Here is a 27,770-nt window from a genome sequence, read left to right as displayed (position 1 = left end):
GGAGGATCACTTGAATCCAGGAGTTTCAGACCAGCCTGGGCAGCACAGCAGGACTCTCATCTCCATGAAAAAAAAATTAAAAATCAGGCCGGGTGCAGTGGTTACACCTGTAATCCCAACACTTTAGGAGGCCAAGGTGGGTGGTTCACCTGAGGTCAGGAGTTTGAGACCAGCCTGGCCAACATGGTGAAACCCCATCTCTACTAAAAATATAAAAAATTAGCCGGGCATGGTGGCAGGCACCTGTAATCCCAGCTACTAGGGAGGCTGAGGCAGGAGAATCGCTTGAACCCGGGAGGCAGAGGTTGCAGTGAGCAGAGATTGCGCCACTGCACTCCTGCACTCTAGCCTAAGCAGTAAGAGCAAAACTCCATCTCAAAAAAAAAAAAAAAATTAAAAATTCAGCTGGGTGTGGTGGGACACACCTATAGTCCCAGCTACTTGGGAGGCTGAGGCAGGAGGATCACTTGAGCCCAAGAGTTGGAGGCTGCAGTGAGCTATGATCACACCACTGCACTCCAGCCTGGGTAGCACAGTGAGACCCTATCTTGAAAAATAAATAAATACATACATAAATAAAGTTTAAAAAAAAAAAAGAAGGCAGTGACTGGGGAGCACAGACGCCCTGGAGGATGTTCCAGCCACTGAACGGAGCCAGACATGTTGCGGCTGCAGGCTCTTCTGACAGAGGCAGTCGTGGTCTGCTCCTGTGTGGGTCTGGCCTTCTCTACTGGACTTTGGGGCCAGTGTCTCTGTGGCGTTCATCTCTCCCTGCGGCGCTGGGCTCAGGGCACTGCTCGTGACGGATGTTGAGAAATGAGCCACTGGGCTCTTTTCATTCTTCTCCCCACCCAGACCCATTCTTCAGGGTGACAGCCAAGAATGAGGAGCAGGGACAGGAAGGCGTGTCCTGCCTAAGCAAAGTCTACGTGACCCTTCCCGAGACCACTGTCACCCTGCTTAAGGGCAGACGTACTCTGGTGAGCCCCATTCTGCCCCCACCATCCTTGTAGGGTCTGACTGTGTGTCCTGGCTGACCCTTCCAGGCCCTGAACCCTCCCACAGATGGGATTCCACAGGACAGTGGCCTGCAATTCCAGCTCCTTGGGAGGCTAAAGTGGGAGGATTGCTTGAGGCCAGGAGTTTGAAGCCAGCCTGGGCAAGATAGCAAGACCCTGTCTCTTTAAAAATAGAAAAAATTAGCCTGGTGTGGTGGCACTTGCCTATTGTCCCCTCTACTCCAGAGGCTGAGGTGGGATGATTGCTGGAGCCTGGGAGGTCGAGGCTGCAGTGAGCTGTGATTGCACCATTGCACTCCAGCCTGGGCAACATAGTAAGACACTGTCTCTTAAAAACAAAAACAAAACAATGGTGAGGAAGCCCCAGTCCACTCCTGGTGGATTAGATTGTTAGGCTGCTGTGGATGGTGTCTTGCCTTCCAGCCATGGAAATGGAAGTCTGCTGGGGTCGTCCTTGACCCCCAGATCTGTCTCTCTGTCTCTTGCCTCTGCCCTGCCTTCCAGGTTGAGGGTCAGCGAGTTACTCTCCCAGCCATACCCTCTAAAGGCGTCTTCCTGGGTGCAAGCGGGAGATTTGTGGAGTTGCAGACGGAGTTCGGTTTGCGGGTGAGATGGGATGGTGGCCAGCAGCTGTATGTGACTGTGTCCAGGTGAGGCAGTGTCCCGGCCAGGCAGCTGCCACTTCTTCCTGCTGCCTCTTCTTCCTGGTGCCCACCCTGCCCACTCCCCTTCCATCCCTGGCAGCACTACTTGATCCTTTATGCATCTCCTGATGGGTGGGAAGCACCCTGCTTAAGTGGCAGGGCTCTCTTTGGACCAGGAGACAGGAGAAAATGGTTTCGGGGCATATGATAGATAGCAGGATGGTTGTACATGCTTTGGTGATGTGCTAGAAGGAGCACTAGTGAGTTCTGGAGGCTTTCAGAAGGGCAGACACCTGGTCCCATTCTCAAAGGAAGAGTGGCTCCCCAGATGGACAAAACAAGGGAAAGAAAGGTTCTTTTTCTTTTTTTTTTTTTGAGACAGGATCTCTCGCTGTCTTCCCCAGGCTGGAGTGCAGTGGTGCTATCTCGGCTCCCTGCAACCTCTGCCTCCCAGGTTCAAGCGATTCTCCTGCCTCATCCTCCCAAGTAGCTGGGATTACAGGCATGCACCACCATGCCCAGCTAATTTTTGTATTTTTAGTAGAGACGGGATTTCACCATGTTGGCCATGCTTATCTCAAACTCCTGACCTCAGGTGATCCTCCTGCCTCAGCCTTCCAAAGTCTTGGGATTACAGGGGTGAGCCACTGTGCCCAGTGAAAGAAAGACTTTATAAAAATAATTTATAGCAGCCAGGTGCAGGGGTTCCCGCCTGTAGCTCTGTACTTTGCGAGGCTGAGGCGAGACAATCCCTTGGGGCCAGGAGTTCCAGACCAGCGTGGGCAACATAGTGAGACCCCATCTCCACAAAAAAATTTAAATATCAGCCAGGCGTAATGGCCTACACCTATAACCTCAGCACGCTGGGAGGCCAAAGCAAGAGGATCATGAGCCCAGGAGTTCCAGACCAGCCTGGACAACATAGTGAGATCCTGTCTCTTAAAAAATAAAAAACAGCCGGGCGCAGTGGCTCAAGCCTGTAATCCCAGCACTTTGGGAGGCCGAGGCGGGTGGATCACGAGGTCAGGAGATCGAGACCCTCCTGGCTAACACGGTGAAACCCCGTCTCTACTAAAAATACAAAAAACTACCCGGGCGAGGTGGCGGGCGCCTGTAGTCCCAGCTACTCGGAGGCTGAGGCGGGAGAATGGCGGGAACCCGGGAGGCGGAGCTTGCAGTGAGCCGAGATCGCGCCACTAGACTCCAGCCTGGGCGACACAGCGAAACTCCGTCTCAAAAAAATAAAAATAAAAATAAAAAATAAAAAACAAAATTAGCTGGTTGTGGCGGGACTTGCTTGTAGTCTCAGCTACTTAGGAGGCTGAGGTGGGAGGATCGCTTGAGCCCAGGAGTTGGAGGCTGCAGTGAGATGAGATTGCACCACTGCGCTCCAGCCTGAGCCACAGAGGGTGACCCTATCTCTAAAATAAATAAATAAATAATTTGACCAGGCACAGTGGCTGACACCTGTAATCCTAGCACTTTGGGAGGCCGAGGCAGGCAGATTATCTGAGGTCAGGAGTTCGAGATCAGCCTCGCCAACATGGTGAAACCCCATCTCTACTGAAAATACAAAAAAACTAGCTGGGCATGGTGGTGTGTGCCTATAATCCCAGCTACTCGGAAGGCTGAGGCAGGAGAATCGCTAGAACTTGGGAGGCGGAGGTTGCAGTGAGCCGAGATTGCACCACTGCACTGCAGCCTGGGTGACAGAGAGAGACTCCATCTGAAAAAAAGAATAATAAAGTAAAATAAAAATAAATAAATAAATAAATAAATAAATAAATAAGGCGGGAGTGTTTTAGGGCCAGCAAGGAGTTTGCTGTGGCTGGACAATGAACAGAGGGGAAGGAGGCTTGGGGGAGAGCCATGGGGTCCTCTTGTCCAGTCCGCACCTCTTCATCCTCCTCACGCCCTCTGCTTTTGGACTTCAGTTCCTTGCCTTCTCTGCCTCGAGGACGGAGGCTCCTTCTCTCCATTAACGCCAGCTCCTCTCCTGTTCCCCCAGCACCTACTCTGGCAAACTCTGTGGTTTGTGTGGAAACTATGATGGCAACAGTGACAATGACCACCTGAAGTCGGACGGCAGCCCAGCAAGAGACAAGGAGGAGCTGGGGAACAGCTGGCAGACGGACCAGGACGAGGACCAGGAGTGAGCAAGGAGCCCTCCCACAGGGGCTCTGGGAGGGTCCCGTCCCCTTCCTGGCATGCTCTCTCTCTTTTTTGTTTTTGAGATGGAGTCTCCCTCTTTCACTCAGGCTGGAGTGCAGTGGTGTGACCTTAGCTCACTGCAACCTCCACCTCCCAGGCTCAAGCAATTCTCCTGCCTCAGCCACCTGAGTAGCTGGGATTACAGGCGCCCACCACCACGCCCGGCTAATTTTCTTATTTTTGTAGAGATGGGATTTCACCATGTTGGCCAGGCTGGTCTCAAACTCTTGGCCTCAAGTGATTCACCTGCCTTGGCCTCTCGAAGTGCTGGGATTACAGGTGTGAGCCACCACGCCACCATGCCCAGTCCTCCCCCACCCCGTTTTTTTTTTTTTTTTTTTTGAGATGGGATCCCCGTCTGTCTCCCAAGCTGGAGTGCAATGGCACGATCGTGGCTTACTGTAGCCTCAAACTCCTAGGCTCAAGCAATCTTCCCTTCTCTGCCTCCCAAGTAGCTTGGATTATACCATGCCCAGCTAACTTTAACAAAATGTTTTGGTAGAGATGGGAAGTCTCACTATGTTGACCAGGCTGCTGGCCCTCCCCAACTTTTTTTTTTTTTTTTGAGATGGAATCTTGCTTTGTCACCCAGGCTGGAGTGTAGTGGCGCAATCTCAGCTCACTGAAACCTCTGCCTCCTGGGCTCAAGTGATTCTCGAGCCTCAGTCTCCCAAGTAGCTGGGATTATAGGCACACGCCACCACACCTGTCTGATTTTTGTATTTTTAATAGAGACGGGGTCTCATCATGTTGGCCAGGCTGGTTTCGAACTCCTGACCTCAGGTGATTCGCCTGCCCTGGCCTCCCAAAATGCCGGGATGACAGGCATGCACCACCGCACCCAGCCTGTGCCCTCCCTTTTAAAATGACTGGCATTGCCCCTTTCTCCTCTCTACCCTGGAGACTTCAAGTTGTTCTTTCAGTTGCTCAATATTCTTCTTTGTTTGTTTGTTTGTTTTTAGAGACAGGGCCTTGCTCTGTCACCCAGGCTGGAGTGCAGTGGATCAATCACAGCTCACTGCAGCCTCCAAGTCCTGGGCTCAACTGATCCTCTCACCTCAGCCTCCTGAGTAGCTGGGGCTATGGATGTGTGCCACCAAACCCAGCTAATTTCATATTTATTTTTGTAGAGATGGACTCTCACTGTGTTGCCCAGGCTGGCCTGGAACTCCTGGGCTCAAGCGATTCTCCCTACCTCGGCCTCCCACAGTGTCTGGCCAGGGCTCGGTGTTCAGACATCCTCTGGGAGGGGTTTCCCAGCTGACAGGCTGGTTCGCCAACCAGGACCCGGCCTGCCAGCCTTGCTGCCTGCTGGGTTAGGGCTGAGCTGGAAGTGAGTCTTTGTCTTTAGGGCGTTTGGGGTGGTTCTCTTGCAGGTGTCAGAAGCACCAGGTGGTGAATCCCCCGTCTTGTGATTCATCTCTGCAGAGCAGCATGTCAGGGCCAGGATTCTGTGGACGGCTGGTCGACACCCGTGGCCCGTTTGAGTATGAAGGAGGGCAGGCAGGGTCATGCAGGGGCGGTGCTTGGCACCTGGGCTCCTCCAAGGGTCTGGCCCCATCCACCCCAGTCCCCCTGACTTGGTCTCTCCCTGTAGGACATGCCTGCTGCATGTGAAGGCCACTTCCTTCTTCGACAGCTGCATGCTTGATATGTGCAGATTCCAGGGACTGCAGCACTTGCTGTGCACACACATGTCCACCATGACTACCACCTGCCAGGACGCAGGCCATGCTGTGAAGCCCTGGAGGGAACCCCACTTCTGCCGTGAGTTGTGCCAAATGCAGGGGAGAGGCCAGGCGCAGTGGCTCACACCTGTACCCCAGCACTTTGGGAGGCCGAGGCGGTGGATCAGAAGGTCAGGAGTTCGAGACCAGGCTGGTCAGCACGCCGAAACCCCGTCTTTACTAAACATACCAAAATTAGCCAGGCATGGTGGCATATGCCTGTAGTCCCAGCAACTCTGGAGGCTGAGGCAGGAGAATCGCTTGAACTTGGGAGGTGGAGGTTGCAGTGACCCGAGATTTCACCACTGCACTCCAGCCTGGTGACAGAGTGAGATTCCATCTCAAAAAATAATAAAAATAGGCTGGGTGCGGTGGCTCACGCCTGTAATCCCAGCACTTTGGGAGGCCGAGGTGGGTGGATCACGAGGTCAAGAGTTCGACACCAGCCTGGCCAAGATGGTGAAACCCTGTCTCTACTAAAAATACAAAAATGAGCCGGCCGTGGTGGCACGCGCCTGTAATCCCTGCTACTCAGGAGGCTGAGGCAGAGAATTGCTTGACCCCGGGAGGCAGAGGTTGCAGTGAGCTGAGATCGTACCATTGCACTCCAGCCTGGGCTACAGAGCGAGACTCTGTCTCAAAAAAATAAATAAATAAAAAATAAATAAATAAATAAATAAATAAATAAAAATACAAAAATCAGCTGGATGTGGGAGTGGGCGCCTGTAATCCCAGCTACTTGGGAGGCTGAGGCAGGAGAATCACTTGAACCCAGGAGGTGGAGGTTGCAATAAGCAGATACTGCACCACTGCACTCCAGCCTGGGCAACAAGAGTGAAACTCTGTCTTTAAAAAAGAAAAAAAAAAGTGTTTCTGTGCAGCCAAGTCATCACATGCAGGCACACGGTACAGGCCCTAGGCAGGGGAGGCAACGAGGCTGCCTCCCAGCTCCTGGTGTGGCCCAGCTCTTTGGGGAAGCTGCTTCAGGGCAGGTCTATCCCCTGACTCAGACCTCACAGGTGGCCCTGGTCCCCTGCGGGCCAACAGCTCACCTGGGGCATGTTTTCACAGCAACGTTACCAGTGGTGGGTCCGTCTGTTCCCACCATAGGTCTATCTAAGGCTCTCAGGGCAGGTGCCTTAGTGCTGGCCCTGCAGCCCCAGGGAGCCAGCCAGGCTTCTTGGGGAAGCTTCTCACAGTCACTCTCTCTTCTCGAGACTGGCCAGAAGCCTGGAGCTGGGACCCTTCCGAACGTGTCTTTCCTGTTTCCCACCTGGCCTCGTGGCTTGTTTGTCTCCTCACCCAAGCTTTTCCCTCCACCAGCAATGGCTTGCCCGCCCAACAGCAAGTACTCTCTGTGTGCCAAGCCATGCCCTGACACCTGCCATTCAGGATTCACCGGCATGTTCTGCTCAGACCGGTGCGTGGAGGCCTGTGAATGCAATCCAGGCTTCGTCCTCAGTGGCCTCGAGTGCGTACCTCGCTCCCAATGTGGGTGCCTCCACCCTGCAGGCAGCTACTTCAAGGTGAGCGGCTGCGTGGACCTCTCAGCCCTGCAGCCAGAAAGGGCCTGCTCCCTGCTCTCACAACCCCTGCAAGCTCTTTCTTTTCTTTTTGTTTCTTGTTTTGTTTTGTTTTTGAGACAGAGTTTCTCTCTGTCCCCAGGCTGGAGTGCAGTGACACCATCTCGGCTCACTGCAACCTCCGCCTCCTGGGTTCAAGCAATTCTCCTGCCTCAGCCTCCCGAGTAGCTGGGACTACAGGCGTAAACCACCATGCCCAGCTAATTTTTGAATTTTTAGTAGAGACAGGGTAGGGGGCGGTTTCACCATATTGTCCAGGATGGTCTTGATCGCTTGACCTCGTTATCTGCCCACCTGGGTCTCCCAAAGTGCTGGGATTACAGGCATGAGCCACCACACCTGGACCTTGGTTTTTTTGTTTGTTTGTTTGTTTGTTTTTTGAGACGGAGTCTCACTCTGTTGCCCAGACAGGAGTTCAGTGGCACGATCTCAGCTCACTGCAACCTCTGCCTCCTGGGTTCGAGTGATTCTCCTGCCTCAGCCTCCTGAGTAGCTGGGATTACAGGCACGCACTACTACGCCAGGCTGAGTTTTGTGTTTTTAGTAGTGATGGGATTTTGCCATGTTGGCCAGGCTGGTCTCAAACTCCTGACCTCAAGTGATCTGCCCACCTTGGTCTCCCAAAGTGCCGGGATTATAGGCATGAGCCGCCACACCTGGCCTCGGATAGATCAATTTTGGTTGAAATGATGAACAGACCCAGAAATAATGAAGTGACTGAAGCAATGAATGGATGCCGAGCTTTTGCAGCGAATCTCAGAGCTTCAGGAAGAGAGGATGTCTCCCCACGATTAAGCCAGTGATCTGAACAGCTCTGGTGGGCTCTGGTGTCAGATCTGGGAACAAACAAATCAAAACAAACCACTGTCTCTTCCTTCCCTGCTGTCTTTCCCCAGGTAGGGGAGCGGTGGTACAAGCTGGGCTGCAAAGAGCTGTGCGTCTGTGAAAGCAACAACAGAATTCGCTGCCAGCCCTGGAGGTGTAGGGCCCAGGAGTTCTGTGGCCTGCAGAATGGTATCTATGGCTGCCATGCCCAAGGTGAGCCGTCAGGGTGGAAGGTGAGCCAGGGGCTGCCCAGGCAACGCCAGGCAAGGTGATGGGTCCTGCCCAAAGCAGCTTCCCCAGACAGCTGAGTCTCCACCAAGGCCTAGGAGGGGCAGCGTTGTCAAGGACCCAGAGGGTGAGATTGGGGACGTCAGTGTTTCTCTTCGGCAGCTCCAAACCAAGCCAACCACACTTCCTAGGGAGACACCACACCTGCGGGTGGGCCGTGGGGACCATGACAATGTGGACTCGCCAGTATGGCAGCTCTGGGTCAGAGCTTCCGGGGAGTGGAGCAGTGAGACTGTGAACTCCATCTTCTCCTCCGCAGGTGCCGCCACCTGCACGGCCTCGGGCGACCCCCACTACCTGACCTTCGATGGCGCCCTGCACCACTTCATGGGCACCTGCACCTATGTCCTGACCCGGCCTTGCTGGTCCAGGTCCCAAGACAGCTATTTTGTTGTGAGCGCCACCAACGAGAACCGCGGGGGGAACCTGGAGGTCTCCTACATCAAAGCTGTCCACGTGACGGTCTTTGACCTCAGCATCTCACTGCTCAGAGGCTGTAAGGTCATGGTGGGTGTCTTCCTCCTGCCTCCTGGACCCTGAACACCCAGCCTGCTTGCTTCTCTCCTGTGCCCCTCCTTGCCCACATGCCCACCTCTCTGGCTCCTTAGAGCACCTGGGAGGCACCTGCAGCTGACCCAGACCCTCTTCCTTGGACTCCCTCCTCCCTCTGTGAAATGCCCACCGGCACTAGCCCCTCCTGCTCCCAGTTTTTTGCTCCCCCCTCACAGCTTTTTTTTTTTTTGAGATAGGGTCTTGCTCTATCACCTAGGCTGGAGTGCACTCGTGCAATCATAGCTCATTGCAGCCTTGACTCCCTGGGCTCAAGTGATCCTCCCGCCTCAGCCTCCCAAGTAGCCGGAACTACAGGCACTCACCACCTGCACGGCTATTTTTTTTTTTTTACTTTTTGTAGAGACGGGGTTTCTCCATGTTGCCCAGGCTGATCTCGAGATCCTGGGCTCAAGCAATCCTCCCGCCTTGGCCTCTCAAAGTGCTGGGTTTGCAGGCATGAGCCCCCGTCCTTGACTTTAACCCAAGTTCCTTCCTGACTCTCCTTTCTACGTCCTCCCTGCCTCTGAAGCTGAATGGCCATCGGGTGGCCCTACCTGTGTGGCCTGCACAAGGCCGGGTGACCATAAGGCTCAGCAGCAACTTTGTCCTCCTCTACACAAACTTTGGGCTCCAAGTTCGCTACGATGGGAGCCACTTGGTGGAAGTGACAGTCCCCTCCTCCTATGGCGGCCAGCTCTGTGGGCTGTGCGGTGAGTTTCCTGGGTACCTGCAGGGAAAGCTGGGGCAATGAGGAGGCGTGTGACCTGGTCCCCCCACATCTCTGTGAGGTGTTCTAAGTACTTGTCAACTGACTAATTGGTTGAGGACATTAGGCATGAAGGTAGGAGTTAAGGGAAGATGGAGATAAAGAGACAGAAAGGGGCCGCGCACTGTGGTTCATGCCTGTAAATGCAGCACTTTGAGAGCCCGAGGAGGGTGGATCACTTGAGGTCAAGAGTTCGAGACCAGCCTGGCCAACATGGTGAAACCCTGTCTCTACTAAAAATACAAAAATTAGCCAGGTATGGTGATGCACGCCTGTAATCCCAGCTACTCGGGAGGCTGACGCAGGAGAATCGCTTGAACCTGGGAGGCGGAGGTTGCAATGAGCCGAGATCATGCCACTGCACTTCAGCCTGGGTGACAGAGCAAGACTCCATCTCAAAAAAGAAGAAAAAGCAAAAGAGACAGAAAGGGTTAACTTTGCTATGCAGAGTGAAGAGTGAGGGTGCCTTTTCTGGCCAGGAGGATGGTGGCCCTGGGGCCTGGCCTGTTGGGGGGCCTTTGTTGCCTGTTTTAACGACTCCCTCCTCCAGGGAACTACAACAACAACAGCTTGGATGACAACCAGCGCCCTGACAGAAAGCCTGCGGGCGATTCCGTGCAGCTGGGGGCAGCCTGGAAGTTACCTGAATCCTCTGAACCTGGGTGAGCTGGGGGCTGGGGGAGCCAGGCAGGAGGGGCTGGGCCAGGGAAAGGCCTCAGGGAGCAGCTTGGAAGTGTCCTTTGTGTGTCCCCACTCCCTCTGTGCTGTACCTCCCTACTGGCCGGAAACTGGCAATCTCTCCTGTTTAGACTCTCCAAGATTGGAGTTGGTAAGAAGCTGTTCTGACCTCCCACGCCCCCACGCCCACGCCTGCTGACTTCTCCTAAGTTTAGTGATCTCTTTGGAGGGTCCACCTGAGTTCACCCTGAGGTCTAGCCTTTTTCCTTCCTGCTGCATCTCCTGGCCTTCCCACTTGAGGGCACCATTTTGTCCTCTTCTCCTGTATCCCTCTCTCTTTCCCTGTCCACTTTTTGTTTTGTTTTGTTTTTGAGACAGAGTCACGCTCTGTCACCCAGGCTGGAGTGCAGTGGCACAATCTTGGCTCACTGCAACCTCCGCCTCCCAGGTTCAAGTGATTCTCCTGCCTCAGCCTCCCAAGTAGCTGGGATTACAGGTGCTCTCCACCACACCCGGTTAATTTTTGTATTTTTATTTGAGACAGGAGTTCTCCATGTTGGCCATGCTAGTCTCAAACTCCTGACCTCAGGTGATCTGCCTGCCTTGGCCTCCCAAAGTGCTGGGATTGCAGGTGTGAACCACTACGCCCAGACCCTTGTCCACTTTTGCTTCGGTTTGGGAGATGGTTCCTCAGGCCCTCAGGTCTTCCCTTCCCTTTTTCCTTTCCTTTTTTTCTTTTCTTCTCTTGAGACGCGGTCTTGCACTGTTGCCCAGGCTGGAGTGCAGTGGTGCAATCATAGCTCACTGAAGCCTCCAGCTGCTGGGCTCAAGCCATCCTCCCACCACAGCCTCCTGAGTAGCTGGGACTACAGGCACATGCCACCACGCCCGGCTAATTTTTAAAAGTTTTGTGTAGAGATGGGATCTCACTATGTTGCCCAGCCAGGTCTTGAACTTCTAGTCTCAAGCAATCCTCCTACCTTGGCCTCCCAAAGTGTTGGGATTATAGGCATGAGCCACTGTGCCCAGCCTGTAGCCCTCAGTTTCTGTTCTCTCCTCATTCAGCTGTTTCCTTGTGGGTGGCAAGCCCTCCAGCTGCCAGGAGAACAGCATGGCAGATGCCTGGAACAAGAACTGTGCGATCTTAATAAACCCTCAGGGTAACACATGCCCCTGCTGGCCCTTTTTCCTCCCTGAAGGACAGGAGACTGGGGAGGGAGTCTAGTCAGGGAGGGAGAAACAAGACCAGAAACAGATGGAAAGGCACGAGGGAGGCAAATGGGAACACAGGGCCAGCCAGTGGTCACCTTCTTGGGACCTATGACTGATGGGTCTGTATTTGTGTCTCAGGCAGTAGATAAATCCGGGATTTCTTTCTTTTTTTTTTTTTTTCTATCAAAAATGTTTTAATAGGCCGGGTGCAATGGCTCATGCCTGTAATCCCAGTACTTTGGGAGGTTGAGGAGGGCAGATCATGAGGTCAGGAGGTCGAGACCAGCCTGGCTAACATGGTGAAACCCCATCTCTACTAAAACTACAAATAATTAGCTGGGCCTGGTGGCGGACACCTGTAGTCCCAGCTACTCAGGAGGCTGAGGCAGGAGAATCGCTTTAACCTGGGAGGCAGACGTTGCAGTGAGCTGAGACTGTGCCACTGCACTCCAGCCTGGGCCACAGAGCAAGACTCTGTCTCAAAAAAAAAAGAGAAAGTTTTAATAGAGATGGGGGAGTCTCACTATGTAGCCCAGGCTGTTCTCGAACTATGGACCTCAAGGGATCCTCCCCCTTGGCCTCCCAAGTAGTTGGAATGACAGGCATGAGCCACCACGCCTGGCCGTTTTTTCTTTTTTCTTGTTTTTTAGAGATAAGGTCTCACTCTGTTGCCCAGGCTGGAGTGCAGTGGCACGATCACAGCTCACTGCAGGCTTGAACTCCTGGGCTCAAGTAATCCTCCCGCTTCAGCCTGCAGAGTAGCTGGGACCACAGGCATGCACCACCATGCCCAACTAATTTTTTTTTTTTTTCTGAGTTGGAATCTCGCTCTGTCGCCCAGGCTGGAGTACAATGGCGTGATCTCGGCTCACTGCAACCTCCGCCTCCCAGGTTCAAGCTATTTTCCCACCTCAGCTTCCCAAGTAGCTGGGATTACAGGCCTGTGCCACCACACCCAGCTAGTTTTTGTATTTTGAGTATTTCACCACGTTGGCCAGACTGGTCTTGAACTCCTGACCTCAAATGATCCGCCTACCTCAGACTCCCAAAGTGCTGGGATTACAGGCATGAGCCACCGTGCCCAGCCTAATTTTTTAATATTTTGGAGATGAGGTCTTGCTATGCAGCTCAGGCTGGTCTTGAACTCCTGGGCTCAAGTGATTCTCCTGCTTTGCCCTCCTAAAGTGCTGAGGTTACAGGCGGGAGCCACCACACAAATCTGGGTTTTGTTTGTTTGTTTGTTTTGTTTTTATTCTTTGTCGCCCAGGTTGGAGTGCAATGGCACAATCATAGCTCACCTGCCTCAGCCTCCCGAGTAGCTGGGACTACAGGTGTGCACCACCATGCCCAGCTAATTTTTGTAGAGACAGAGTTTCACCATATTGCTCAGGCTGGAAAATCCGGGGTTTTTGTTTGTTTTGTTTCATTTTGTTTTGTTTTTGGGACAGAGTCTCAATTTGTTGCCCAGGCTGGAGTGCAATGGCACTATCTCAGCTCACTGCCACATTTGCCTCCTGGGTTCAAGAGATTCTCCTGCCTCAACCTCCCGAGTTGCCTGGACTACAGGTGCCCTCTACAATGCCCTGCTAATTTTTGTATTTTTACTAGAGATTGGGTTTCACCATGTTGGTCAGGTGAGTCTTGAACTCCTGACCTCAAGTAATCTGCCCGCCTCGGCCTCCCAAAATGCTGGGATTGCAGGTGTGAGCCACTGTGCCTGGTGGGAAAATCCAGGTTTTGATTGAAGTGGATGTCAAATCAGCCCCCAGGGAAGCCACATGGCCCTGATCCTTCCTGGCCCATCCCCTGGCTCACCCTGCTCCTTCCTGGCCCCTCCCCTGGCTCACCTGCCTTCTCTCTTCCTGCAGGACCCTTCTCTCAATGTCATCAGGTGGTGCCTCCCCAGTCCAGCTTTGCCAGTTGCGTGCATGGCCAGTGTGGGACCAGGGGCGACACCACGGCCCTGTGCCGCTCCCTGCAGGCTTACGCGTCCCTGTGTGCCCGGGCTGGCCAGGCTCCTGCCTGGCGGAACAGAACTTTCTGCCGTGAGTGACTGGCCACCTGTTCCCACAGCCTGTAGGAACCCTCCAGAATTCTGCCCTCCCTTTCTCCCTCTAAATTCTATTTTTTTTTTTTTCTTTGAGATGGAGTCTCGCTCTGTTGCCCAGGCTGGAGTACAGTGGCGCAATCTCGGCTCACTGCAACCTCCACCTCCTGTGTTCAAGCCAAGGTGGGCGGATCACCTGAGGTCAGGAGTTGGAGACCAGCCTGGTCAACATGGCGAAACCCTGTCTCTATTAAAAATACAAAAATTGCCGGGCGCAGTGGCTCAAGCCTGTAATCCCAGCACTGTATTTTTTTTGGGGAGGCCCAGACGGGTGGATCACAAGGTCAGGAGATCGAGACCATCCTAGCTAACACGGTGAAACCCTGTCTCTACTAAAAAAAAAAAAAAAAAATACAAAAAACTAGCCGGGCGAGGTGGCGGGCGCCTGTAGTCCCAGCTACTCGGGAGGCTGAGGCAGGAGAATGGTGTGAACCTGGGAGGCAGAGCTTGCAGTGAGCTGAGATCCGGCCACTGTGCTCCAGCCTGGGCGACAGAGCGAGACTCCATCTCAAAAAAAAAAAAATACAAAAATTGGCCAGGTGTGGTGGTGAGCACCTGTAATCCCAGCTACTCGAGAGGCTAAGGTGGGAGAATCGCTTGAACCTGGGAGGCAGAGGTTGCAGTGCACGGAGATCGCACCACTGCAGTCCAGCCTTTGTCACTTTGGGCAACAAGAGTGAAACAAAAAACAAGACTGAAAAACAAAACAAAACAAAAAGTTCTGGTGATGGATGGTGGTAATGGCAGCACAACAATATGAATGTACTTAGTGCTGTTGAAGTATACATTTAAAAATTGTTGCCGGACGTGGTGGCTCACGCCTGTAATCCCAGTACTTTGGGAGGTTGAGGCAGGTGGATCATGAGGTCAGGAGATTGAGACCATCCTGGCTAACACGGTGAAACCTCGTCTCTACTAAAAACACAACATATTAGCCAGGCGTGGTGGCGGGCGCCTGTGGTCCCAGCTACTCGGGAGGCTGAGGCAGGAGAATGGTGTGAATTCGGGAGGCGGAGCTTGCAGTGAGCCAAGATCACACCACTGCTCTCCAGCCTGGGTGACAGAGTGAGACTCTGTCTCAAAGAAAAAAAGAGTATTAAATGGTAGATTTTATGTCTGTTTGTTTTTTTTGGTTTTTTGCTTTTGAGAGTCTTGCTGTCGCCCAGGCTGGAGTGTAGTGGTCTGACCTTGCCTCATTGCAACCTCTGCCTCTCAGGTTCAAGAGATTCTCGTGCCTCAGCCACCTAAGTAGCTGGGACGACAGGCGTGCACCACCACGCCCAGCTAATTTTTGCATTTTTAGTAAAGATGAGTTTTCACCATGTTGGCCAGCCTGATCTCGAACTCTTGACCTCAGGTGGTCCACCTGCCTCAGCCTCCCAAAGTGCTGGGATTACAGGTGTGAGCCACCATGGCCAGCCACTACTAGGAGCTTTTGATGCCCCAAGGTTTGTGGGCTGGAAATGCCACCCCACTCTTCCTAATGCTCTCATTTTCCTTAGCTATGAGGTGCCCACCTGGCAGCAGCTATAGCCCCTGTGGCAGCCCCTGCCCAGCCACCTGCAGCAGCATAAACGACCCGAGGGACTGCCCCAAAGCACTGCCCTGTGCTGAGAGCTGCGAATGTCAGAAAGGCTACATCTTGAGTGGAACCTCCTGCGTGCCCCTTGGCCAGTGTGGCTGCACCGACCCAGCAGGCTCCTACCATCCGGTGAGAGGCCAGGTAGCAGGGGCCCTGCCCTTTCCAGGCCCACATGTTTGGGGTCAGGGCAAGCTCAGGGGAGGCAGGAGGAAGGCTCAGAACCTGGAAGGGGCAGGGCTGGCCAAGGCTGGGGGACGAGGAGGAAGGCCAGATGCTACAGCCAGCTTCAACCAGGACATCAGCCCATCTCCCGATTCTAACCTTCTGTTGGCTCTGCTGGTCCCTGTGGCCCACAGGTTGGGGAGCGCTGGTACACAGAGGACACCTGCACCAGGCTCTGCACCTGCTCTATCCACAACAACATCACCTGCTTCCAAAGCACCTGTAAACCCAACCAGATGTGCTGGGCCCTGGATGGGCTACTCCGTTGTCGGGTCTCAGGTAGGAGGACCACAGTGATAGGGGGACCCCACAGCCCTGAGGCCAGCTCTCCCAACTCCCCAACAGACTCCCTGCTGCCTGTAGCACTGGGGTTCAGGTTTTGGCTCATAACTCTGCTGCAACGAAGAGCTTCCGGTGGGAAAGATGACCTCCAACTGCTGAGAAGAGAGACTCACCCATCCTTCTCCTGTAGCGGCCATCAACTTAGATGGAGTATTATAAATCCTTTCCTGGGGCTGGACACCGCGGCTCACACTTGTAATCTCAGCACTTTGGAAGGCCAAGGCGGGCGGATCACTTGAGACCAGGAGTTCAAGACCAGGCTGACCAACATGGCTAAACCCCATCTCTACTAAAAACACAAAAATTAGCCTGTAATTTTTGTATTACTTGAGAGGCTGAGGCAGGAGAATTGCTTGAACCCAGGAGGTAGAGGTCGCAGTGAGCAGAGATCACGCCATTGCACTCCAGCCTGGGTGACAAGAGCAAAACTCCATCTCTAAATAAATAAATCTTTCCCTGGAGGCCAGGCATGGTGGCTCATGCCTGTAATCCCAGTGCTTTGGGAAGCTGAAGTCGGAGGATCACTTGAGGCCAGTAGTTCAAGACCAGCCTGGGCAACATGGTGAGACGCCCATCTCTACAAAAAATAAAAACTAAAAAATTAAAAATTAAAATTAAAGACATTGTACCTGTAGTTCCTGCTACTTGGGAGGCTGAGGTAGGATGATCTCTTGAGCCCAGGAATTAGAGTCTGCAGTGAACTATGATCTTGCCACTGCACACCAGTCTGGGTAACAGAACAAGACCCTGTCTCTAAAAAAAAATTTTTTTTAATTAGTTGAATAGGGTACTTCATGCCTGTAGTCCCAGATACTCTGGTGGCTGAGGTAGGAGGATGGCTTGAGCCCAGGAGTTTGAGGCTGCAGTGAGCTATGATCATGCCACTGCATTCCAGCCTGAGTGACAGAGAGAGACCATGTCTCAAAAAAGAAAAAAAAAAATCCTTCCTCCAAAGAATCATGCCCCCCTCCACCCATAAACTTCATGCCTCCTAACCCTGGCCCCAGGTTTTTTTTTTTTCTTTTCTTTTTTTTTGTTGAGACAGAGTCTCACTCAGTCGCCCAGGTGCAGTGCAGTGGCGTGATCTCAGCTCACTGCAAGCTCCACCTCCCGGGTTCATGCCATTCTCCTGCCTCAGCCTCCCAAGTAGCTGGGACTACAGGCGCCCGTTGCCACGCCGGCTAATTTTTTGCCTTTTTAGTAGAGACAGGGTTTCACCGTGTTAGCCAGGATGGTCTCGATCTCCTGACCTCATGATCCACCCACCTCGGCCTCCCAAAGTGCTGGGATTACAAGCGTGAGCCACCGCGCCCGGCCTTTTTTTTCTTTTTTTGAGGTAGTGTCTTTGTCGCCCAGGCTGGAGTGCAGTGGCGCAATCTCGGCTCACTGCAACCTCCGCCTCCCTGGTTCAAGCGATTCTCCTGCCTCAGCCTTCCAAGTAGCTGGGATTACAGGCACATGTCACCACACCCTATTTTTTTTGTTGTTGTTTGTTTGTTTGTATTTTTTTAGTAGAGACGGGGTTTTACCATGTTGGTCAGGCTGGTCTCAAACCAGCCCGCCTCGGCCTCCCAAAGTGCTGGGATTAGAGGCATGAGCCACTGCGCACAGCCGGACCTGGGGTCTTGACTCTTTTCTGGAAGGCAGGGAGAACCCAGGACTAGTTTCCCAGGGACCCTGTCCCTGCCAGAGGAACATCATAGCCCAGCTGTCTCTCTGTCCTCCCAGGTATGGGAGTGTGTCAGCTCCCAGGGGAGTCCCACTACATGAGCTTTGATGGTAGCAACCATTCTATCCCGGACGCCTGCCCTCACGTCCTGGTGAAAGTGTGCCACCCCGCCATGGCCTTGCCGTTCTTCAAGATCAGTGCCAAGCATGAGAAGGAGGAAGGTGGAACTGAGGCTTTCCGCCTTCATGAGGTCTACATTGACATCTATGATGCCCAGGTCACCCTGCAGAAGGGCCGCCATGTGCTGGTAAGCGGGGTGTGGTGGCTGGGCCTGGGAGGGAGTGTTGGGGAGGGGACTCCGGTCCCTGCTCCTACTCACCATCACTGTCCTCCTGTTTAGATCAACAGCAAAAAGGTCACCCTCCCCGCAATCTCCCAGATCCCCGGGGTCAGTGTCAAGTCCAGCAGCATCTACACCATTGTTAACATCAAGATCGGGGTGCAAGTCAAGTTTGACGGGAATCGTCTCTTAGAGATTGAACTCCCCACAACCTACTATGGAAAGGTGAGGAAAACATCTGGCTCTGCTAGCTGGGGAGGCAGCCCCAGGGAGATTGATGGCTGGCAGGGATATGGGGGCAGTGTTCACATCGTGCCTGCCCAAAGAGGCCACTCCTCAGGATGGAGCAGGGCAGTGGTGGTGAGCGCCTTTCTGTGTAGGATGGACAAGAGTGTTTCCAGGAAAAACCATTCTGGCTGGGCGTGGTGGCTCACGCCTGTAATCTCAGCACTTTGGGAGGCCAAGGCAGGTGGGTCACCTGAGGTCAGGAGGTCGGGATCAGCCTGGCCAACATGGTGAAACTCTGTCTCTATTAAAAATAAAGATTAAAAAAATTAGCTAGGGGTGATGGTGCACACCTGTAATCCCACCTACTGGGGAGGTTGAGGCAGGAGAGTCTCTTGAACCTGGGAGGCGAATAGTGAAGTGAGCCGAGATCATGCCACTGTACTCCAGGCTGGGTGACAAGACCCGAAACTCAAAAGAAGGGAGGGAGGGAGGGAGGGAAGGAAGAAAGGAAGGGAGGGAGGGAGGGAGGGAGGGAGGGAGGGAGGGAGGGAGAAAAACCGCTCTCATGGAAGGAAGGAAGGAAGGAAGGAAGGGAGGGAGGGAGGGAGGGAGGGAGGGAGGAAGGAGGGCATCGTAGATGTCAATGTAGACCTCATGAAGGCGGAAAGCCTCAGTTCCACCTTCCTCCTTCTCATGCTTGGCACTGATCTTGAAGAACGGCAAGGCCATGGCGGGGTGGCACACTTTCACCGGAAGGAAGGGAGGGAGGGAGGGAGGGAGGGAGGAAGGGAGGGAGGGAGGGAGGGAGGGAGGAGGAAGGAAGGAAGGAAGGAAGGAAGGAAGGAAGGAAGGAAGGAAGGAAGGAAGGAAGGAAGGAAGGAAGGAAGGAAGGAAGGGAAAGGAAGGAAGAAAGGAAGGGAGAAAAGTCACTGTCATGCTTCCCCAGCACCAAAAAACCACTCTCCCTGCCCAGGTCTGCGGCGTGTGCGGGAACTTCAATGATGAGGAAGAGGATGAACTAATGATGCCCAGCGACGAACTAGCGCATAGTGATAGTGAATTTGTGAACAGTTGGAAAGACAAGGACATTGACCCAAGGTAGTGGTCTCCTAAGACCCTCTAGCTTTTCTTTCTTTTTTTTCCGAGACGGAATCTTGCTCTGTCACCCAGGCTGGAGTGCCATGGCATGATCTCGGCTCACTGCAACCTCCGCCTCCCGGGTTCAAGAGATTCTCCTGCCTCAGCCTCCCGAGTAGCTGGGATTACAGCCACCCACCACCATGCCCAGCTAATTTTTGTAGTTTTTAGTAGAGATGGGGTTTCACCATGTTGGCTAGGCTGGTCTCGAGTTCCTGACCTCAGGCGACGCGCCTGCCTCGGCCTCCCAAAGTTCTAGGTAATCATGAGCCACCACATCTGGCCCCTCTAGCTTTTCTTTCTTTTCTTTTTTTTTTTTTTTTGAGATGGAGTTTTGCTCTGATGCCCAGGCTGGAGTGCAGTGGCACTGCAACCTCTGCTTCCCAGGTTCAGACAATTCTTGTGCCTCCACCTCCCGAGTAGCTGGGATTACAGGTGCATGACACCACGCCCCACGCCCGGCTAATTTGTGTATTTTAGGTAGAGACAGAGTTCCACCATGTTGGCCAGGCTGGCCTTGAACTCCTGACCTCAAGTGATCCACCTGCCTCAACCTCCCAAAATGCTAGGATTACAAGTGTGAGCCACTGTGCCTGGCCTCCCCTCCAGCTTTTCATAGTAACATGAGCTAGGGAGCCAGACTGTAGGGCACACCTGGGGCAGGAAGACCAGAATGTTCCTTTTATCTTCTTCAATTTTTAAATTTTTTGTAGAGACAGGGTCTCGCCACGTTTGCCCAGGTTGGTCTCAAACTCCTGGGCTCTAATGATCCTCCGCCTCGGTTTCCCAAAGTGCTGGGATTACAGGCCAGAATGTTGCTTTGTGTGTGTGATTTGAGAGCGATGACTTCTGGGCATTATGGGGTGATGTGTGTAATTGATCCATCTCAAGGCTGCTAGAACTCACTTGAGGAAATGTGAAAGTCTTCCTTTCCTCACTTAGAAACCTTGGAGGAGGAGCAGGAGCAGTGGTTCATGCCTGTAATTCCAGCACTTTGGGAGACCAAGACTGGAGGATCACTTGAGGCCAGGAGTTTGAGACCAGCCTAGGCAACATAGCAAGACCCCATCTCTATAAAAAATTAAAAACAAAAATTAGCCAGGCATGGTGGCACATGCCTGTAATCCCAGCTACTGGGAAGGCTAAGGCAGGAGAATCGCTTTAACCTGATATACATAGAGGTTGCAGTGAGCCAAGATCACGCCACTGAACTCCAACCTGGGTGACAAAGTGAGACCTTGTCTCCAAATAAACCAAAACCAAAAATTAGCTGGGCGTGGTGGCAGGTGGCTGTAATCCCAGCTACTCAGGAGGCGGAGGCAGGAGAATCGCTTGAACCCGGGAGACGGAGGTTTCAGTGAGCAAAGATTGCACTACTGTACTACTGCACTCAAGCCTGGGCGACAGAGTGAGACTGTCTCCAAAAAAAAAAGATAAACAAAAAAAAAAAAACAAGAATTGGTTGGGCGTGGTGGCGGGTGCCTGTAGTCCCAGCTACTCGGGAGGCTGAGGCAGGAGAATCTCTTGAACCCGGGAGGGGAGGCGGAGGTTGCAGTGAGCGGAGACTGTTGCATTGAACTCCAGCCTGGGAGACAGAGCAAGATTCCCTCTAAAGAAAAAAAAAAAAATTGTGTCATAGTAGGGGGACAACTGTCCCTAGGCTGATTCTTTTCCCTTCCCAGTTGTCAGAGTCTCCCGGTAGATGAGCAGCAGATTCCAGCGGAACAGCAGGAGAACTCGAGTGGAAACTGCAGGGCGGCCGACCTCCGCAGGGCGCGGGAAAAGTGCGAGGCAGCGCTCCGGGCTCCCGTGTGGGCCCAGTGCGCCTCCCGCATAGACCTCACGCCCTTCCTGGTGGGCTGTACGTACACCCTGTGTGAGTTTGGAGGTCTCCACCAGGCCCTCTGCCAGGCTCTGCAAGACTTTGGGGCCACCTGCCAGAGCCAGGGCCTCAAGCCCCCACTCTGGAGAAACAGCAGCTTCTGCCGTGAGTGTGCCCTGCTGTCACCCCAAACCCCTCCCAAACCCCCTTTCCCTCTCTGCTTCCTTGAGAGCTCCCTCACTCTCCTTCCTGTTTGTTCCTGATTCAGCCCTCATTGTCTCTTTGACAAGGACTATTTTAAAATTATATATATATATATATATATTTTTTTTTTTTTTTTTTTTTTTTTTTTTGCTGGGTATAGTGGCTCACGCCTTTAGTCCCAGCACTTGGGGAGGCCAAGGTGGGTGGATCACCTGAGGTCAGGAGTTCGAGATCAGCCTGGCCAACATGGTGAAACCCCATCCCACTAAAAACACAAAATTAGCTGGGCGTGGTGGCACATGCCGTAATCCCAGCTACTCGGGAGGCTGAAGCAGGAGAATGGCTTGAACCTGGGAGGCAGAGGTTGCAGTGAGCCAAGATGGTGACATTGCACTCCAGCCTGGGCAAAAAGGAGCAAAACTCTGTCAAAATTTTTTTTTTGAGACAGGGTCTCTCTCTGTCACCCAGGCTGGAGTGTACCACTACACCAGCTAATTTTTGTATTTTTAGTACAGATGGGGTTTCACTACGTTGGCCAGGATGGTCTCGATCTCTTGACCTCGTGATTCGCCCGCCTTGGCCTCCCAAAGTGCTGGGATTACAGGCGTCAGCCACCGCGCCTGGCCAAGAAGGTTTATTTTTCTTTAACGCACTCTCTCATTCTAGGAGCAAAGCAGAGGTGCAGGGGGCGCTGCGAGCTTCTCAGGGCCAGTGGAGGCAACATGAGCACGGCAGCCTGAGCTGGCTGGAGGGTCAGGGTGAACGCAGCGCACAGGTCCTGTACAGAATGGGGCCTCTGCTCAGCTGCCCCACAGCTGGTGGGCATCACCGTGGGTCCAGTGTGACCAGACCCTCTGATTTTTTTTTGTTTTGTTTGTTTGGAATAAGCTATAAGCCTGAGTTTTTATTTGATATTGCCATACCTTTTTTTTTCTTTTCTTTTCTTTCTTTTTTTTTTTTTTTTTTGAGTTTCACTGTAGCTCAGGCTGGAGTGCAGTGGCATGATCTCGGCTCACTGCAACCTCTGCCTCCCAGGTTCCAGTGATTCTCCTGCCTCAGCCTCCGAGTAGCTGGGATTACTGGCATGTTCCACCAGGCCCAGCTAATTTTTGTATTTTTAGTAGAGACGGGGTTTCACTATTTTGGCCAGGCTGGTCTTGAACTCCTCACCTCAGGTGATCCACCTGGCTCAAGCCTCCCAAAGTGCTAGGATTACAGGCGTGAGCCACTGCGCCTGGTCATGAAAAATAACAAGTCTTAATTTGAGTTTTTATTATGAGTGAGATTGGACATTTTTTCATATACTTAGGAACCCTTTGAATTTCCCTTTCTGTAAACTATCTGCTCATAGCCAGTCACCATTTTTCCACTGAGTCATTGGTCTTTATTGAACTATTTCATGCAAGTCCTTTATCTATTATGGAAAGTAGACCTTTATTAGTGCTCTGAGTTACACAAAGTTTTCCAGTCCTTTTTGTTTTCATCGTTTGGCTTTTTTCTTTTCCATGCAGGAAAAAAATTTTTATGGGGTCAAATATATTAATCTTGTTTTATGTCTTCTGCATCTTGAGCAATAGCGATAAATGCGAGCTGCACAGAAACTACAAAAGAGTTTGCTGATTCTTTGCTCTAGAAATTTTGTTTGTTTGAGATGGAGTCTCGCTCTGTGGCCCAGGCTGCAGTGGTGCGATCCCAGATCACTGCAGCCTTCGCCTCCCAGATTCAAGCAATTCTCCTGCCTCAGCCTTCCGAGTAGCTGGGATTACAGGTGCCCCCCACTACGCCTAGCTAATTTTTTTGTATTTTTAGTAGAGATGGGGTTTCACCATGTTGGCCCGGCTGGTCTCAAACTCCTGGCCTCAAGTGATCTGCCTGCCTCGTCCTCCCCAAGTGCTGGGGTTACAGGCGTGAGCCACCATGTCCGGCCTGCTCTAGAACTTTTATGGGTTCTTTTTTCTATATTTAAGTGAGGTTTTTTTTGTTTTGTTTTGTTTTTTGGTGTATATTAAGTTTTTGACCCATGAGGATTTATCCTGATGTGTAAAATGAGGTGTGAATCAACTTTGTTTCTGTTTTTCTCCAGAAGGCTAGCCAGCTGTTCCAACATTATTAAATGACGAATCTGTCTTTGCCCAGGGACTGAGATTCCACACTTTATCTTCTACTAAATTCCCATATATATTTGGATCCTTATCTGAGCTTTCTCCTCTGTTCTATTGGTTCATCTGTATTTGTATGTAACAGTAACACAAAGTCGTAATCATTGAAAATTTAAAATGAGCTTTGGACTGGGCACAGTAGCTTATGCCTGTAATCCCAGCACTTTGGGAGGCCGAGGTGGGCGGATCACCTGAGGTCAGGAGTTTGAGACCAGTCTGGCCAACATGGTGAAACCCTGTCCCTACTAAAAATACAAAAATTAGCTGGGTGTGGTGGTATGTGCCTGTAATTCCAGCTACTCAGGAGGCTGAGGCAGGAGAATTGCTTGAACCCAGGAGGTGGAGGTTGCAGTGAGCCGAGATTGTGCCATTGCACTCCAGCCAGGGTGAAAAGAGTGAAACTTTGTCTCAAAAAAATAAATAAATAAATAAAAATAAAATAAAATAAACGTTGACTTATGGAGGGACATTTACCACTGATGGCTCTTTTTTTTTTTTTAGGGATTTCTTGGCTTTCCTGGTTTGCTTATGTCTTCAGCTCAACTTTGAAATCATCTTGTCCTATTAAAAGCACACACACGTTTGGGCTGGGTGCGGTGGCTCACGCCTGTAATCCCAGCACTTTGGGGGGCCGAGACGGGCGGATCACGAGGTCAGGAGATCAAAACCATCCTGGCTAACATGGTGAAACCCTGTCTCTACTGAAAATACAAAAAAATTAGCCGGGCATAGTGGTGGGCGCCTGTAGTCCCAGCTACTCGGGAGGCCAAGGCAGGAGAATAGCGTGAACCCAGGAGGCGGAGCTTGCAGTGAGCCAAGATCACGCCACTGCACTCCAGCCTGGGCGACTGAGTGAGACTCCATCTAAAAAAAAAAAAAAAAAGCACACACACACATATAAAATACTTTTGGTGGCTGGGTGCGGTGGCTCACGCCTGTAATCCTAGCACTTTGGGAGGCCAATGTGGGAGGATCACCTGAGGTCAGGAGTTTGAGACCAACCTGGCCAACATGGTGAAACCCCATCTCTACTAAAAATATAAAAATTAGCCTGGCGTGGTAGTGCATACCTGTAATCCCAGCTACCTGGGAGGCTGAAGTAGGAGAATCTCTGGAACTGGGGAGGCAGAGGCTGCAATGAGCCAAGATCGCTCCTGGGTGTCAGAGAGAGACTCTGTCTCTGCACCCCGCCCCCCCCATAAAAAATATTTTTGGTATATTTTATTGAGATCACATTAAATGTGTACATTCACTGAGGCAGAACTAATCACCATGTTGCTGAGCCTTCCTATCCATGAACATGGTATACATTTCCATTTGTTCACACTACTTTTGCTTAAGGGCCTTTCTTTAACTCCCCCAACAGAATTAACACCTCCCTTCTCTGTGCCTCCATCATGCCTTGTATACTCTTGCCTGTCAACACACCTGCTGATCATGCACATCAAGGTCATGCTGCAGTTACTGTTTGACCACAGTCCTTCATGCTGACTTGGGAGAGTCATTCTTGTTCCTTTTTGTTTTTTTTTTTTTTTTTTGAGACAGTCTTGCTCTGTCGCCCAGGCTGGAGTGCAGTAGTGTGATCTTGGCTCACTGCAACCTCTGTCTCCCGGGTTCAAGCGATTCTCCTGCCTCAGCCTCCTGAGTAGCTGGGACTACAGGCACCTGCCACATACCCGGTTGTAGTATTTTTAGTAGAGACGGGGTTTCACCATGTTGGCCAGGATGGTCTCGATCTCCTGACCTCATGATCCACCCTCCTCGGCCTCCCAAAGTGCTGGGATTACAGGCGTGAGCCACGGTGCCCAGCTACTTGTTCCTTTCTTTCCCCCAAAGCCTGGCACACAACCCATACTCAGTAAATGTTTTCTGAATGAATAACAAAAGAACAAAAAAAAGCTCCCCAAGCCTTATTGGTCATCCACCCATAGCCTGGTTTCTACAATCCCTGCCCACCTTGGCTCCCCTGTGACCCTCTCCAGTGACCCACTGTCTCCTTCACCCACAGCTCTGGAATGCCCTGCCTACAGCAGCTACACCAACTGCCTTCCCTCCTGCTCACCCTCCTGCTGGGACCTGGATGGCCGGTGTGAGGGCGCCAAAGTCCCCTCTGCCTGTGCTGAGGGCTGCATTTGTCAGCCCGGCTATGTGCTGAGTGAGGACAAGTGTGTCCCCAGAAGTCAGTGCGGCTGCAAGGATGCCCATGGTGGCTCCATCCCTGTGAGTGGGCATGGGAAGTCGGACTGGAGGCAACACAGCTTGAGGGCGGTGCTTTCTCCTTTTCTCCACCTCTCTCCGCCTGGGATACCCATAACTTTACAACTGGCTCGGGGGTGTGAAGGCTGGTGTGAGTGGCACATTGATCTCTAGCCAGGTGTGGGCTGATGGCACATGATTTGGGTTTTGGATTTGAGGAATCCAAACAAGGAGCACGTGGCATGGTATAGTGGAAAGACCATGGGCTCATTTCAAGCTGACGTAGGATTGAATCCTGATAGTGCCACTGATGAGTCAGATGACCTGTTATCTCCGTTTCCTCATCTGTAAAATGGGTTCAGTAGTACCTCCTGCACAACATTATGTAAGACACCAAGCACAAACACAGTGCCGTTTTCGTTTTTTTTTTTTTTTTTGAGACGGAGTCTCCCTCTATTATCCAGCAGGCTAGAGTGCAGTGGCATGATCTCTGCTCACTGCAACCTCCGCCTCCTGGGTTCAAGTGATTCTCTTGCCTCAGTCTCCTGTGTAGCTGGGATTACAGGCAAGCGCCACCACGCCCTGCTACTTTTTGTATTTTTAGTAGAGATGGTGTTTCGCCATGTTGGCCAGGCTGGTCTTGAACTCCTGACTTCAAGTGATCTGCCTGCCTTGGCCTCCCAAAGTGCTAAGATTTCAGGCGTGAGCCACCACACTTGGCCCGCACAGTTGTCTTTTGGATGTTCACATGACACTGTGGCTGCCTCTGGCCAGCATCAATTAAACCATTTAGATGGTGGGCTAGGCTGCTGGGGCAAGAGGAAGGAGAACTGGCCCTTCCCTCTTCACTCTTTTTTTTTTTTTTTTTTGAGACAGAGTCTCACTCTGTTGCCAGGCTGGAGTGCAGTGGCGTGATCTTGGCTCACTGGAACCTCTGCCTCCTGGGTTCAAGCAATTCTCCTGCCTCAGCCTCTCGAGTAGCTGGGATTACACGCGTGTGCCACCACGCCCAGCTAATTTTTGTGTTTTTAGTAGAGAAGGGGTTTCACCAGGTTGGCCAGGCTCGTCACAAACTCCTGACCTCAGGTGATCCGCCGTCTCGGCCTCCCAAAGTGCTGGGATTACAGGCGTGAGCCCCTGCGCCCAGCCCCCTTCTCACTCTCTTTTTCTTCCTGTAACTTCTACAGCTGGGCAAAAGCTGGGTCTCCCGTGGTTGCACGGAGAAGTGTGTCTGCACAGGAGGAGCCATTCAGTGCGGGGACTTCCGATGCCCCTCTGGGTCCCACTGCCAGCTCAGTTCTGACAACAGCAAGAGCAATTGTGTCTCAGACAGTAAGGGGAGCGACCGGGGAGGATGGAGAGGGGAGCAGTTGGGGCCAGGGCTGAGGTGGGGGAAGAGGCAGGGTGGAAAGGGGCTTAGCCTAAACCCCAGCACAGTCAGGGGTTGGAGCAGGCGACTGGATCAGGAGGCCTGGCCTCCAGTCTGGCTCTTGCCAACTCTGTGGCCATGTACCAGGTCCTGATCCTCTCTGGAACCCTCCACCTGTAGGGCAGAAAGAGGGGACTGGCCAAGGCGATCCTCCAAGGTTTTTGTTTGCTTGCTTGTTTGTTTTTTGAGACAGGGTCTTGCTCTGTTGCCCAGGCTGGAGTGCACTGGCACCATGATATAGCTCTCTGCAATCTCAGATGCCTGGAAACAAGTGATCCTCACACCTCAGCCTCCCAAGTAGCTGGGACTACAGGCATGGACCACCACACTCAGCCAATTTTGGTATTTTTTTTTACCTAGAGATGGGGTCTTGCTATGTTGCCCAGGATGGACTTGAACTCATGGGCTCAAGTGTTCCTCCTGCCTCAGCCTCCTAAAGTGTTGAGATTATAGGCATGAGCCACTGTGCCTGGCCCCTCTAAGGTTTTTAATCAGGCCAGGAGAGAGAGAAAGTTGAAGATCAAGGATCCAGGGAGGCTGGGCATGGTGGTTCACACCTGTAATCCCAGTACTTGGGAGGCTGAGGTGGAAGAGTCACTTCAGCCCAGGAGTTTAACACCAGCCTGGCCAACATAGGAAGACCCTGTCCCTACAAAAAATTTTAAAATTTTAAAAAATTAGGTATAGTGGCTTGTGCCTGCAGTCCCAGCTACTCAGGAGGCCGAGGCAGGAGAATTGCTTAAGCTCAGGAGTTTGAGGCTGCAGTGAGCTATGACTGCACCACTGCACTCCAGCCTGGGACACAGAGTGAGACCTTGCCTCAAAAAA

The 27,770-nt window shown here is 52.3% G+C and overlaps 1 protein-coding gene across 1 annotated transcript in view; it reads left to right on the top strand.

Moving 5' to 3' along the window:
• The window catches only part of ZAN (zonadhesin), a 64,016-nt gene that overhangs the window by 24,804 nt on the left and 11,442 nt on the right, over window positions 1-27,770 (top strand). Inside the window, exons 17-36 of the mRNA XM_030932772.1 lie at window positions 856-980; window positions 1,524-1,669; window positions 3,672-3,815; window positions 5,251-5,361; window positions 5,472-5,641; window positions 6,925-7,127; window positions 8,081-8,222; window positions 8,557-8,804; window positions 9,379-9,559; window positions 10,166-10,277; window positions 11,359-11,453; window positions 13,374-13,550; window positions 15,115-15,323; window positions 15,551-15,695; window positions 17,487-17,734; window positions 17,828-17,992; window positions 18,969-19,093; window positions 20,815-21,119; window positions 25,326-25,537; window positions 26,701-26,845. Coding sequence (XP_030788632.1) covers window positions 856-980; window positions 1,524-1,669; window positions 3,672-3,815; window positions 5,251-5,361; window positions 5,472-5,641; window positions 6,925-7,127; window positions 8,081-8,222; window positions 8,557-8,804; window positions 9,379-9,559; window positions 10,166-10,277; window positions 11,359-11,453; window positions 13,374-13,550; window positions 15,115-15,323; window positions 15,551-15,695; window positions 17,487-17,734; window positions 17,828-17,992; window positions 18,969-19,093; window positions 20,815-21,119; window positions 25,326-25,537; window positions 26,701-26,845 — 3,408 coding nt within the window. The remainder of the gene's footprint in view (window positions 1-855; window positions 981-1,523; window positions 1,670-3,671; window positions 3,816-5,250; window positions 5,362-5,471; window positions 5,642-6,924; window positions 7,128-8,080; window positions 8,223-8,556; window positions 8,805-9,378; window positions 9,560-10,165; window positions 10,278-11,358; window positions 11,454-13,373; window positions 13,551-15,114; window positions 15,324-15,550; window positions 15,696-17,486; window positions 17,735-17,827; window positions 17,993-18,968; window positions 19,094-20,814; window positions 21,120-25,325; window positions 25,538-26,700; window positions 26,846-27,770) is intronic.

The sequence above is a fragment of the Rhinopithecus roxellana genome, chromosome 6, assembly GCF_007565055.1.
Source record: "Rhinopithecus roxellana isolate Shanxi Qingling chromosome 6, ASM756505v1, whole genome shotgun sequence".
Taxonomy (NCBI): domain Eukaryota; kingdom Metazoa; phylum Chordata; class Mammalia; order Primates; family Cercopithecidae; genus Rhinopithecus; species Rhinopithecus roxellana.
This window is presented reverse-complemented; position numbering and strand designations above follow the sequence as displayed.